Source organism: Sander lucioperca, chromosome 17 (genome assembly GCF_008315115.2).
Source record: "Sander lucioperca isolate FBNREF2018 chromosome 17, SLUC_FBN_1.2, whole genome shotgun sequence".
In the NCBI taxonomy this organism is placed as follows: Eukaryota; Metazoa; Chordata; class Actinopteri; order Perciformes; family Percidae; genus Sander; species Sander lucioperca.
Genome location: NC_050189.1, coordinates 17,283,366 through 17,297,610, shown reverse-complemented (window position 1 = coordinate 17,297,610; position 14,245 = coordinate 17,283,366). Strand labels below are relative to the sequence as shown.

The window sequence follows — 14,245 nt, the reverse complement described above, 5'->3', positions numbered from 1 at the left end:
TTTTTGAGAACACCTGTCCTACTGGATTTTTATTTTATCACATTGATGGAAATTGTTTTCCAAAAGAAAAGAGCCTAAGATAGGCTATCTTTAAATCCTTAAAAATGTATAAGTGGCCGTTTTAATGTTTATTTTACTGGATTGGATAATGTTTTTATTCATTGCAGATATCCGTAATTTTATTCTTCCTAGTCAAAAAAATAATTTCACATATAATTTCACATATATATATATATATATATATATATATATATATACATAAATAATATATAAATAACATATATATATGTTATTTTAAATATCCTCAAAAATAATTTTGACTAGTAACAATGCAATTGTAGATCTGTTTTTCAGTTTGGATTATGTAAATTATCCATTTTCTTGTTGTTGTCTTATGAAGTATGAAGTATTTATTAGTAGGATAACCCCTTGAGATGCGTGAGTTCAGATCAAATGCAGAAAGCAGGTCAAATGAGTTTCATGAGTTTACATCCAAACTAATAATTAAATAGTCACATGTGGAGCTGTTTAGTTTAACTATATTCCTGACTTCCTGCTTTTCTCTCCGTTTCAGACCCAGAAGAGCTAACAGTGAAGTCAGGAGAGGATGCCACTCTTCAGTGTCAGGATAATAGAGGTGCTGGCATTGGAAAGTTAGTGTGGAGCAGAACTGACCTGGGGTCAGACAGTTACGTCTTCTTCTTCAGAGAAAACCGCTCCTATGAATACTTCCAGCATCTATCATATTGTGGTCGAGTGACCCTTAGAGATCCGGAGATGAAGGACGGAGACGTTTCTGTTGTTCTGAAGAACGTCAGCGTTAACGACACCGGAACATACCAGTGTCAAGTTACAAACAGTGAAGGAGAAAAGCTCATCAACACCACCAAGCTGACCGTCCCAGGTGAGTTTCTAGAGTTGAGTCTCTGAGTTTATGTGATATTTGTGTTTTCTGAAGAGAACAGCTGCTGTGAGTCAGCAGATAATGTCTGACCTTGTCTGAGACTGACGAGGAAAGAGATTATGTTGTGTTCTTCAGTTTTCTGCTGACAGCTGATTCCTTTCAACTCTTTCTGCTCTGCAGGTCACACAGATGGACACAGTGGGGGAGGAAGAGACACTGATGGAAATGGTTGTTGGGTGTTGGTGGGCTTGTTGTTGTTGTTATAGATAAGGTGTTAAGGGTGGGTGGGGTGGGAGGGGGCAGTGGTGTAGTCTAATGTATTGTAGTGGGTATACTGTACTGTATATTGATTGGGATTCATAGTCCAAGTGAGAGTAACACCATCTCATTCTGAGGGCCCTATCTTGCACCCGGCGCAGCGCAAGTTGTTGTTGGTGTTGTTTGTGTTGTTTGGGCTTTATGATTGGAAAATGTAAAGAACGCAAATCTTGGCCTCCAGCTCAAGGGAGTTTCTAGACTTTAAGGACATTTATTTTATGAATAACCTCTATTTTAACACTTTTAATGCACCCTGGCACCGTCTTTACATTCAAAGCAAATGCCTTAATTATTGAATGCAAATGTGTACCTCAAAAACGAATTTCCTCCATTATATATTATAACATATAATATATATGGTAACCTATATAATATTAAAATAATTGTGAAGTTTAAGAATATTAGTAGTTGTTAGTATTAAGTATTAGTATTTAGTAGAAGCAATTATTGGCTAGAGTTGGAAAAACAGTTGAACTTATCAATAAATAGAGAACAATTAAAACAACAATAATCCACATGTAAACAAAGGGCTAATCAATGAGAAGATAGAACAGTACATGAACACCAGGATACCATTGTACATTCATGTATTCATGTATTTTTATTTATGTTAAAAATGATGGTGGTAGAAGGGTCATCTACCAACTGGAAAGTCGGTGGTTTGATCCCTGGCCCTGCTGTCTATGGGCCCTATCTTGCACCCGGCACAGCGCGATTCCAATTAACGCAAATTCAACCAATCACTGTGACTTTGGTGCGACTCACAATTTTGACCAATCACCGCAACTTTTCCACAAATTTGACCAATAACCGGAGTTTCCCGCAAATCTGACCAATCCCAGTAGTCCCACTTTCTAGACTTTGCATCAGTACTCTCATGTGACTCTGAGAGCCAATGACCAAGCGGGAGTGAGAACGGGTTAACTTCACACGTACGTTACCAAATTCATTTCCTTGTAAGACGAGACATTTCAGACCGTCCTCCAACCTGTATACATTTTAATATCAATGTAAGCTGTAACGATTTTTCACTCTAAAGTCGCTGAAAGCGGCTGCTGTTTCCTGTCGGCTCTCTGCAGTGGGACTGCTGCTCGACTGACGTGCACACACACACACACACACACATACACACACACACGGTGGATGCAGGAAAAACCGGAGATGAGACAACACAATGACCTAAATTGAGGACAGCTACGCTCGTTATTGTAAGTGTAATGATAAGTTAAAGTCAAATAAGTACTTTATCAAAATTGATTATTGAATGTGTCCCAGGCCAGGTTAGGAAATTACCTAATAATAATAAATTATTTTTTGTTTTAAATCCACCAGACATTTTTATATTTTACCAACATTTGCAGCATCCTGAGCCTTTTTGGTAAGGTTACTAGGAAAAGTAGTTTTATTCTCCCCGAAACAAGTTTCCTTTTTATTTTTAAAGAACTGTACAAAAAAATTGCAACTTTTTTTTACAACTTTCACTGTCTGTCGCAACTTAATTGCAACAAACATACAAAAGACATCGCAACAAAAGCTCCCGCAAAATCAGGCATTTTGGGCCCCAACAATCTATAAAAAAGGCCGTGAAATCCTGCAGGGACTGAATTACTTAATATTTTGCCAAAATATGAATAACATTGCCATCAGTGGGCAAAATGCTGAGGAACATTACTACGTTTTTTCATGGTGGTTTTGAAAAGCGTCAAATAAAAACTTAAAAAAGGTCAACAGATGGGGAAGGCCTCATGCCTGTGTTCACCTTGGGCCCCCAAAATGCTAATTCCGCCACTGCGCCTGGTGCACAGACCCTTTTGTTCGCCGTTTAACTAGCAAAAGTGAATTGTACATAAGTGAGTCTTTCCATGTTCTGCTCCTTCCTACTTGTACTCTACTCCATCTCAGAGACAAATCATGTACTTTTTACTGCACTGCATTTATCTGACAGCTTTAGTTACCTTACAGATTCAGATTTTTTTCTTCTTCTACTACTGTATGTTAAACAGAGTCCAGCAGGCTGACTCGCCACTATAATAGGCTAAATTTGAATTATCATCCTGCTTCTGTGTCAGATGTAACCAATAAAACCGGTTTCAAACAGGATTCTTTATTCTCTCCACTAATAACATCAAAATGGTGGAGAGTGAAGTTGCAGCACCTCCCTGGCCGTGTGTGTGTGTGTGTGTGTGTGTGTGTGTGTGTGTGTGTGTGTGTGTGTGTGTGTGTGTGTGTGTGTGTGTGTGTGTGTGTGTGTGTGTGTGCATATAGTTACTTCCAGGTGAAGCAGATCTTGACAGCTACTGTGTATTACTCTACAAGTCAAAAGTTTTAGAGCATTTAGATACTTGATATCGATCTTTAAATGATTTGCGTATACATGATTGTATAATTGTATATAATTAGTTTGCAAAAACAATCTGGTGCATTCCAAACAAACAATTGCTCAAAGCACGAAAAAAAGTTAAATAAACTTGTGTCAAGCAGTTGCACTCAAAGATTTTAATTCACAAGTAAAAGTGCCCTAGGGGAGGAATGCACTGAGATAATAACCACACTTGTGGTCCAACAGGCCCTGAGCAATGACTGCTGCAACCACTTCCTATTATTACACTGCCAAGTACTTTGAACACTCATAAAGCCTAACATGTGTCCTAACAATCCCTAAGTAAATCATCCCTTTTCATCTGAATGGAGCAGAGCTATGAAGGTAAATATGGTGCAAAATGGGAGAGCTTGTAGAATACAATGTGAGAACTTGCAGAACAAAAAATCTGAACTTGTATGTTAAAATTTGCACTTGTAAAAATAAAATTTGCACTTGTAAAAAATATTCACACACATGTGATCTGAATTTGAAGTCATACAAAAAAAAAAAACATGAGAGCTTGTAAAAAAAATCTGAACTTGTAAGTTGAAATTTGCACTTGTAGAAAATGTTCACACACCTGTATTCTGAATGTGAAGTTACAGAAAAAATATTCACAAATGTGTAGATTGATATTTACATGAACACAATGACAGCTGCAAACTTATAATGCAACATTTACTCGTATACTTTTTTTTTTACTCTGGTTCATTTTCCATCACAACCACAACTCAGTGATTACAACCTCTGGAATCTGTCACTGCAACTTCACATATGTGCTCTCTCGCATCACAAAGTGGCCAATCTGCGCACCTCGACTTTCACAACACTCTTGACGATACATTTGGTGCAAAACTAATTTGTACCTGTGGACTTAGGCTGTGGAGCTCTGAGCTAACAGAACGGGAAAAGCAGGGTTTCTATCGCCAGATGAGGGACAACTCTGTCCGGCTTATTTATGTAGCATGGAAACTTGGTGGAATAGCATGCTAGCGTTAGCTAGCTAACTAGCAGCCAGCCCGCTTCTAAATAAATACCTTTTAATTATCTAAACACTTTTTAACAGTCAAACTAAAACACTGGCGGTGAGCTCCACGGCCTGCAGCCGCAGACGGACCGTCATCAGTGGGGATCGACCAGCGTAGTAACACTGCTTTTGCCAGAAAGCTTCGCTGCCGACCTCGACCTGCAGTCGGAGCTCCAGCGGGACACGGAGAGCCCCACATCCGGTAGCAGCGGCCCATCCCCCGGCCATGACCAGAGCTTGCTTTGCTGATGTTGTGCATCCCTGCTAAGAATTGCATCCGCTTGGGCAGAAACAATAATTTCTGCAGAATTCATTGCTGCCAAAAATTGCATCTAGGTAGCAAGGAAATGCTACTACAGAGTCTGATAAAACATTGATGTCTCTAAACCTTCTAAAATCCTAATCATTATTGATGAACATGACAAAGAGATTTACTATTGCCTAGTTTTTAAACAGTACTTTGCCTTATAAAATCATTATTTTCCCTAGTGGATGCAATTCTCGGCAGGGTTGCGAAACTTGGCACCTGTTACCCACTGATGACGGTCCGTCTGCGGCTGCAGGCCGTGGAGCTCACCGCCAGTGTTTTAGTTTGACTGTTAAAAATGTTTAGACAATTAAAAGGTATTTATTTAGGAGCAGGCTGGCTGCTAGTTAGCTAACGCTAGCATGCTATTCCACCAAGTTTCCATGCTACATAAATAAGCCAGACAGAGTTGTCCCTCATCTGGCGATAGAAACCCTGCTTTTCCCGTTCTGTTAGCTCAGAGCTCCACAGCCTAAGTCCACAGGTACAAATTAGTTTTGCACCAAATGTATCGTCAAGAGTGTTGTGAAAGTCGAGGTGCGCAGATTGGCCACTTTGTGATGCGAGAGAGCTCATATGTGAAGTTGCAGTGACAGATTCGAGAGGTTGTAATCACTGAGTTGTGGTTGTGATGGAAAATGAACCAGAGTAAAAAAAAGAGTATACGAGTAAATGTTGCATTATAAGTTTGCAGCTGTCATTGTGTTCATGTAAATATCAATCTACACATTTGTGAATATTTTTTCTGTAACTTCACATTCAGAATACAGGTGTGTGAACATTTTCTACAAGTGCAAATTTTATTTTTACAAGTGCAAATTAAATTTTTACAAGTGCAAATTTTAACATACAAGTTCAGATTTTTTGTTCTGCAAGTTCTCACATTGTATTCTACAAGCTCTCCCTTTTTGCACCATATTTACCTTCATACAGAGCACCTAGTTTAACAAAAGTCCTGCTGGACTACTTTTAAATTTTCAATTCAATTCAATTCAATTCAATTTTATTTATAGTACCAAATCATAACAAGAGTTATCTCGAGACACTTTACAGATAGAGTAGGTCTAGACCACACTCTATAATTTACAAAGCCCCAACAATTCCAATAGTTCCCCCAAGAGCAAGCATTAGCAGTGGCTATTGCGACAGTGGCGAGGAAAAACTCCCTTTTAGGAAGAAACCTCGGCAGACCCAGACTCTTGGTGGGCGGTGTCTGCCGGTTGGGGTTATGGCGGTACGGGATGTAGCGTGGCACAGCAGAGCATGGGTGGACGCGGTGGACGCAGCAGGACGCAGCAGGACGTAGCCGGGCATTGCAGGGAATCGCAGAGCGTAGCAGGGTGTAGCAGGTCCATAGCCACAGCTGCACCCAAGACCCAGGTCTTGGTGTCGCCCTAATCCGAGGCGATGTTCTGGGCGAAGAAGAAACATAAGGACTCCGGGGAGTAAACTCCCCAGAGCTAGGTTAGTAACAAGCACTTCTGGGACAGGATGTGCATAAAAGGAAACAAAAGAAAAGAGCGTGTCATAAGAAGGAACTTCCTCGGCAGTCTAGAATTATAATACCATAACTAGGAGAGGCACTATATTATTGATTATACGATAGGTAAATCTGATGACTGTAAAGAGAAGCAGAGAAAAGCAGGGGTGCTGTGTCTGCAGCTATACACCCTGCCCCGCCGGTAATCAAGATTACAACCTTTGCTTTCTGCTAAACTCTTAACCCTACTGCACTTTTATCTTTATTCTTTTGATCAAATGTCTTTCATGCATTCTTTTAAATGCTGTTTTAATGTTTTATTCTATGACATGTTTTAATGTGAAGCACATTGATTCTGCCTCGTGTATGAAATGTGTTTTTATAAATAAATGAGGCAACGCCAATGCAAGATAACTTGTTCTTTGTATTCATTTTGATATGTCTGCAACCGTGGTTTATGTCCTGCTGCCTGTCTTGGCCAGGCTGCTCTCGTTCACAGATCATTCAGTCAAGAACTGTATTTCTATTAGATCTTAGAGAAATCCTGATAGCAGAGAGCGTAAATCATTTAGTTGACTACAGAAATGGCTTCAGAAGGAAAAATCTGCTTCATGCCACTCTACGCATCTACGTCTCAGGTGTGTTTGTCTTCTATTACTCCATAGTGATTTGTCAACAAACCTCTCTGACAGCTGTATTCAGTGTAACTTGGCAAGCAGCCAGCATCAAGTCATGATCAGAAACAGCTCAGAGAAGACAAAATGACGCACAGAGATCTGTATTTAACAGCAGCTACGCTGCGTTCCATAGCCGCCACCGCCTCTGTATGTTTGGGCAGCCCAGGAGGGCCTATTTTATTGTAAAATCGTTATTTATTAATAAAACTCTATGTTCCTCCACACTCCGTCAGCCCAAACAACGCCCCTTTGCTGTGATACATTCACAACATACCACGGCCTGTCAAGAGCTATTGCTTAAATATACTGTGGTGGTGACCTAGTTTTCTGAGGAAACACACACGACAACGACAGATCTCAAAGACAGTCAGAGGATGTCACACTCTGTGAGACACACAACACACAACCAATCAAGACAACTTCAGGCAAAACTGTAAAACAAACTTTATTGAAAATATTCCGTACATTACATATGTGGCAGTGGCTGTCAGTAAAGGAGAAATATAAACTCAAAGAAAAAAAACTTTTGTATTGAATATGTTTAAATCATCTTCCAGATGTGACACTAGTTCCGCTCAGATGTGATGCACAGTGCTGACCGCCTTGATGCCACCACAGACAGGCAAGATCTTCTCAGCTCGGGTGGGTGCTCTTACCATGGAGATGGGTTGGTTTTTTCCTGTCAGAGGAGTCAATATACATTTTATAAACGGAAAAGAAGTGAAAGCAACAAAAATACGGCATCAATTTTAACCTAGTCTATATCCACAACGTTCCACTTCCAAACAAAAAAATCTTGACCCAGTTTTAGTGTTATTTATATTATTTCCATTGGGCTATTCAGACAAAGTAATATGTAGTTATTTTGACCCACTTATTTCATATATACCATACAGATATTTACATTTCTTTTGGGTCACCTGTTGTTTTAATTCAAAGACAACATGATGAAAGTAGAGATGCTGTCGGGACAGAACACAACAAGGTGTCAGACCAGTCTGAACACAAGGTGGAGGGGGTCTGATGCAAGGGGCGGAGCTGACCCTGAGGAAGGGGGCGGCAGCGAGGTCGGAGGTGGGCTTGTGGTCGTAGGTTTCCCTGTAGAGAGATGAATGAACTCCTGAAATCAAAGGTAACCTCCTCACCTCTGACAGAGACCCAGCTGGGTGGAGACTCTCCAACACTGCTGATGAGACACTTGTAGAGGCCTTCATCAGACCTGGAAACATGGTGGATGGTCATGTGACCTGCAGGCTCAGTCCTGATGAAGGAGCCATCTTTATAGAAATCAGCTGGGAGGTTGGAGGACATCTTTGTTTTACAGTACAGAGTGAGGTCTTCTCCCTCCATCACAGGGAGGACAGGACTCTGCAGGATCACTGGTCCACCTCAACACAGAGACAAACTACAGCATGTCATCCATTCACACACAGCATCAATACTATTCTTGCATAGCCTGCTCTATCTTCACAGCACTGTGATGTAAAGTCTGGCTACACCGTCTACACAGGGAGTCGGAGGAAGTTGTAAGCAGTAGTTAGGAGTTGTAGGAAGTCATACGGAGCAATATGGGAGTTGTTGGCACTTCCAGTCAAGGTGGTGTCACATGAGAGTTGTTAGGATCATAGGTGGTCATTGACCCGGTTGTCATGAGAGTCACCTGAGTCAAGGTGTCGAGGTCTGTTGAGCGAGGGAGGGAGCTCAGGACTGCAGTCCACAAATGACAACAAGGTAGGTCAACGATACACCTGTGATCCTAAAGATTCCAAGGACGACTCCCAACGGCTCCTTACGACCTTCCACTACTCCCATGTGACTCAATGACCCTTAAAGTGACACAACACACAAGAGAGTAAATGTCTGGAATTCCCCACTAGTCAGTCTGAACTGAAGTCTCTTGGATAGGAGAAGAAATGTCTTCAAGAATTTCTACAAGACCAGTTGTCTCATTTATAAAACTGTGTTTAGGATCCTTACTATAAGTGTACATAAGCCCAAAAGCCCAAAATGGCGTACGCCAAAAAGAAGTCAGATTATAAAACCATGTATACACACACCTGTAAGCAATGTTCCCTTTATAAATCAGAGATTACCTACAAGTGTGTGTACGTGGATCAGCCTCTTATCCCGCCCTGTACACGCCCATTTTTTAACCATAAATAGTCAATGCAAAGCACCTCATGAATGCTGATCATTATATGAATGACACTGGCAGTTGTTACACCGAATCATGATGACTGATGGAGAAAAAGCAAAAAAAATCTCAGACATTCAGGAATTGCTTCAAATTCAGAGCCTTAGTGATAAAGTTAAGGATTATACATAAAAAAAACCCTTAGCTGTCTGACATTTCCCTCTGGAAACAGCCGGTTGCCCCCAGAGTGGCGAGGACCTGTATTTGGACCGTGATGGAACGGGATGGCACGGTGCGTTGCCCTACTGGACCCAATTCAGTACATAGATCCAAGAGCTCAGCTTTAGGGAATCTAAATCAGCATATTAGCCAGTCATCGTCGTGGTCTCTGAAGTCTCTTTCTCTCCTGATTCTTCCATTACCGTAGTCCTCCTGCAGGGCCAGCAGTGCCATCATGCAGCATTACGCACGGGTTCACCGCAGTAGTTATACTCTATGTTTACAACAATTTGTGATTGTTAACACCTTGCCAACACAGCATCACTTAGTGGTATCCCCCACCCTGAGATACAATTTGAAGACGAAAGAAAGTGTAATAGGCAAACATACTTCATGTTGGTTTTGTCACAAACAGTATTAAAGTTAGGACTGATAACGAGGACATTAAGTGTAACGATTGCGCGAGAGCTTAACAGCTGTATTTTCAGACTTTAAAATTTGATGATATATGCATAGTTTTAAAGACAGATATTTAGTTATTTAAACTGTGTTTTGGAGTTATCTAATGGTAGGGAATTTGATGCTATCCTGTATTCCATGCAGTCGGGCCATCCCCTCCTCCTGCGCTCCGTAGCGGACAATGTGACAGTGAGACAGCGCCGATTAAACATTTAAGATTTGAGTTGGAAGTGTTTATGGAACAAGTATCACTCAGTACAAGCGCAAATAATACTGCTGGATTTAATCTTCATGGTAACGTGGATGATATGGAGTGAAAAAATTTGCGTGAGGCATCAATACTTGAAAATATTACAAGTAATTGTTATCCCCATTTACCCAGTCTGACTTCAGTTCACCACCTCACCATCTGCGTCACCAATTCCTATTTTATCTCCAAAATGTGCGTACGCATGGGTCAGAGTTTGCGTGGAGGACCGCACATTCTTCCGTCAAGTTCGTTTTTTATAAACAACCTTAGCGTGGGAAGTGGCTTACGCACATTTTCAGCGTCAGCCCACGCACATATTCAGCCCACGTTTATAAATGAGAACCCAGTTGCCTTTACTTATTACAGAGGATGTAAACATATTCTTTGTAAATCTTTACAATAAAACAAATTAACCAAGTTTCTTCAATTCTCGCTATTTTTAGCCTGTAGCATGCTAGCTCGAAGTTTAATGTTTCCCAAAGCCGAGTTTGAGAACAACAACACATAGAGAGCGGAAGGTGAGGGACATCCAGAAATAGTCCTGGAAATGTACTTACCAGTGACAGTGATGTTGATGCTGTTACTGGTTGCTCCCTCTCTGGACTCACACCAGTAAACTCCACTGTCCACTGGGTCCATGTAGCTGATTTTACAGGAAGAACCAGGAGATATTCCCCAATCCGGTCCACACTGAGAGCTGGTTTCTCTGTCTGTGTTCCTCCTCAGAGTCCATCCAACAGAGCTGTCGTCCTCCTCACAGCTCAGAGAGACAGACTGTCCTTCAAATATCTGAGAGCTGCTGGGACTCACAGTCAGAGAGGCTGGAGGGAGGAGGGTTTAGAAAACACTAAATTATTTCTGGAAGAAAGACTGGAGCCCAAACTTGTTTGTGTGGAAACTGAAGACAGATTTCAGATGTCTAAAATATCTCATAGCTGCTTTATTTGAAGTCCCATTAGAAATTGTTCATTAGGATAACTTGTTAACTCACTCCAGTCCAGTCCTAATAAAAAAGCTACACTTACTTTCTCTGACAATCTGCCTCACTGTCTGACATGAGATGAAGCTGATTGATCGGCTGAGGGCTGAACATGTTGTGTACTGACTCTTTAGTTTGTATTTGTACAGAGAAGTTGGGGGTTTTCCACATTTCATTTCAATACAGTCTGTTATCACAGCAGCGTCTAGTAGACAGGATCTGCGGCTCACTTCCACTCTGACACATTTAGCTGAGAAAAGTGCTGATTGTGTTTGTGTCCTATATAATGTGATCAACGTAACGTCTAATGTCATGCATCCTCAGCTCGGACTCTACTATCAGGGTTTCTCAGACTAAATCAGGGGGTTTCAGATGTGATAGAAGAAGTTTACTGACCTTGGTTTGTTGTGCTGCTCAGCAGTGAAGTCAGAACTGAAGAGAAATCAACCTCAGGTTAGTTTGAGCTTTTACTGCAGTCAGACAGAACAACTGTGAGCTCAGAGAAGATGGAGTCCAAGCTAAATGGCCAGACTTTCGTTTTTAATGAGAACTTTAACAGAACAAACATAAAAGCAAAGAACACAGCTCCTTTGAGTTAGTACAAATCCTGCAACTTGGACGATTTTTAAAATGCTTTAAAAATATGTAACAATAGGTGCCCGGATAGCACAGTTGGTAGAGCGGGCGCCCATGTGTAGAGGTTTACTCCTCGATGCAGCGGGCCAGGGTTCAACTCTGACCTGCAGCCCTTTGCTGCATGTCATTTCCCCCTCTCTCCCCCCTATCATGTCTTCAGCTGTCCTGTCATATAAAGGCCTAAAAATTCCCCAAAAAGAATCTAACACAGCAGCTCAGTCCTGACATTAACCCTTAAACATTTTCTAAACATATTGAACTGTTAAATAATGAGTTAGTTACATCTTACTTGCTTTAGACCTTTCTTTTTTGTTTTGCTCACACTGATCAGTAAACTGTAAGTTATGATAGTTATTTAGTTTTCCAGCAGATGTTATCTCGCTTTCATTCTTCTCTGCACAGCAATGTAAGGATGAAAATTAGAAAAGAACAGAGTGTACTTACAGATCAGCCATTGCAGAGATGTTTGTCCCATCGTACGTGTTGATGATGTGACACCAAGCACTTTGAATGTTGAATGTCTCAGAGCAGCTAAAACCACACATTTCCTCTGTGTGCTTTAATGTCTGGTTTCCTCTGCAGTAGACAGGAAGCTTGCAAGAACTGTAACTTTACATCTGTAGAGATAAACATTGTTGTTTGTGATCAGATATTCTTAAAGAGGATTATTTCCATATTCAATTCAATTCAAATCAATTCAATTGTATTTATAGTATCAAATCATAACAAGAGTTATCTCGAGACACTTTACAGATAGAGTAGGTCTAGACCAAACTCTGTAGTTTACGAAGCCCCAACTATTATAGTGGTTGCCTCAAGAGCAAGCATTAGCAGTAGCTATTGTGACAGTGGCGAGGAAAAACTCCCTTTTTTGTTAGGAAGAAACCTCGGACAGACCCAGACTCTTGGTAGGCGGTGTCTGACGGCACCAGTTGGGGGTGTGGTGAATGGTGGCAATAATAGTCATAATAAAGATAGTGGAACAGTGGCCACAGTGGTAGTCGTAGTAGTTCATGTCATAGTAGGGCACAGCAGGGCGTTATGGGGTGTAGTGTGGCACAGCAGCCTGGGTGGACGCGGTTGGACGCAGCAGGACGCAGTCGGACACTGCCGTTTGTTTCATTTTCCGGAGTGCAGGTGTGTACCAGGGGGAAGAGGTGTTAAAAGTGACGTTTTTTGTTTTGAGGGGGGCCAGGGTGTTGAGGGAGGTAGACAAGGTGGAGTTGAGGTGGTTTGTGAGGTCATCAGGTGAGGTGAGGGTTGTGTCCAGTGGAGAGTGGTGGAGAGCAGGTCAGAGAGATGGTGTGGATCAATAGATTTAAGTTTGCGGAAGGTGATATTTCTGGGGAGGCGGGGGCGTGGGGTTGGAGAAGGGATGGTGAAACGTATCAGTTTGTGATCAGAGAGGGGAAAGAGGCATGGATGGAGGTCGAGCACCGGTTGGTTTGTGGAGCAGACCAATTCGAGGATGTGTCCTTTTTCATGGGTAGGGAATGTGACATGTTGGGTGAGAGTGAAGGTGTCCAGTAAAATGGTGAATTCTGATGAGAGCTTGCAGGTGGGGGACTCCATGTGGATGTTTAAGTCACTGAGTAGCAGCAGACGTGGAGAGAGAGATGAGGCTAGTGTGAGGAGTTCAGTAAAATCAGAGAGGAAGGAGGGATTTGGTTTAGGTGGCCAGTAAATGAGGATGACTGTCATGCAGGAAAGAGCTTTGAAGGCGAGATATTCAAACGATGATATTGAGGGGAGGGTGAGTTCTGTGATCCGTAAGTTCTGATTGAAAATAACAGAGAGGCCACCTCCACGGCGGGAGGGGCGGGGTTTGCAGATGTAGTTGTAGCCAGGGGGGGATGCTTGGTTGAGGGAGAAGAAGTTGTTGGGTTGTTACCAGGATTCGGTGAGCAGAAGGAAGTCCAGCGTGTTGTTGAGGATTAGTTCATGGAGGGCAGGGGCTTTATTGTTGAGCGATCGGGTGTTGAGGAGGGCAACGTTGGCATGGTGAGAGGGTGGTGGGATGGGGGCATGCTGGAAAGATCTGAGGTTGTCCCGGTTAGCAGTGCGTGTGGTCGGTTGGGAGGGGGGCTATTGCAGTTGAGGGGGGACAGTGAGCGGATTTGCAAATGATTGGAGAGTAGGTATATATGAAGTGCGGATAGCACTGTAGTCCAGTCCGGGTTTCTAACTGGGATGCAGGATGGAATGGAGTAGTTGACGAGTTCGACCAGTTGCAGAGTTTGCATCTGGTGGAGGTTGCCTGTGAGAAGGAGGTCGGCAATCGGGTTAGCCACTGTAGTAGCTAGGATTAGCCGCCACGCGTTGGGTGAATGAGGGCAGCCAGCTAGCGGCTAACCGACGAGGCGACGATCCGGTCGAGGAGCCCAAGCGGCTTTGAGGGATTTTTACATTCATAAAGCCGTCTGTTAAATAATTAAAAACCAACCCATGAACACAGAGTGAGTTCATCTCAATGTCTAAGGTGAAGGAGCCATG

At 42.1% G+C, this 14,245-nt stretch overlaps 4 protein-coding genes across 6 annotated transcripts in view; 2 read left to right on the top strand and 2 right to left on the bottom strand.

Moving 5' to 3' along the window:
* LOC116041340 (hepatitis A virus cellular receptor 2-like) overlaps positions 1–14,245 on the bottom strand; it is a 180,113-nt gene that overhangs the window by 39,919 nt on the left and 125,949 nt on the right. The gene's annotated exons all lie outside the window — the stretch shown is intronic.
* LOC116059867 (Fc receptor-like protein 5) overlaps positions 1–14,245 on the top strand; it is a 125,286-nt gene that overhangs the window by 18,801 nt on the left and 92,240 nt on the right. The gene's annotated exons all lie outside the window — the stretch shown is intronic.
* The window catches only part of LOC116059873 (butyrophilin-like protein 1), a 267,674-nt gene that overhangs the window by 194,149 nt on the left and 59,280 nt on the right, over positions 1–14,245 (top strand). The gene's annotated exons all lie outside the window — the stretch shown is intronic.
* Positions 7,539–12,391, bottom strand: LOC116059872 (Fc receptor-like protein 5). 2 transcript variants are annotated; one of them, XM_035993973.1, is made up of 5 exons: positions 12,197–12,385; positions 11,513–11,548; positions 10,695–10,958; positions 8,221–8,463; positions 7,539–7,754 (listed from the first exon to the last, which is right to left on the bottom strand). In XM_035993973.1, the coding sequence occupies exons 1-5, from the start codon at positions 12,225–12,227 to the stop codon at positions 7,651–7,653; spliced, it is 678 nt and encodes a 225-aa protein (XP_035849866.1). In that variant the 5' UTR covers positions 12,228–12,385; the 3' UTR covers positions 7,539–7,650. The 2 variants fall into 2 exon arrangements, with proteins under 2 accessions (XP_035849866.1, XP_031168998.1); XM_031313138.2 differs by lacking the exon at positions 7,539–7,754 and adding an exon at positions 8,041–8,173 and having other exon boundaries at positions 12,197–12,391.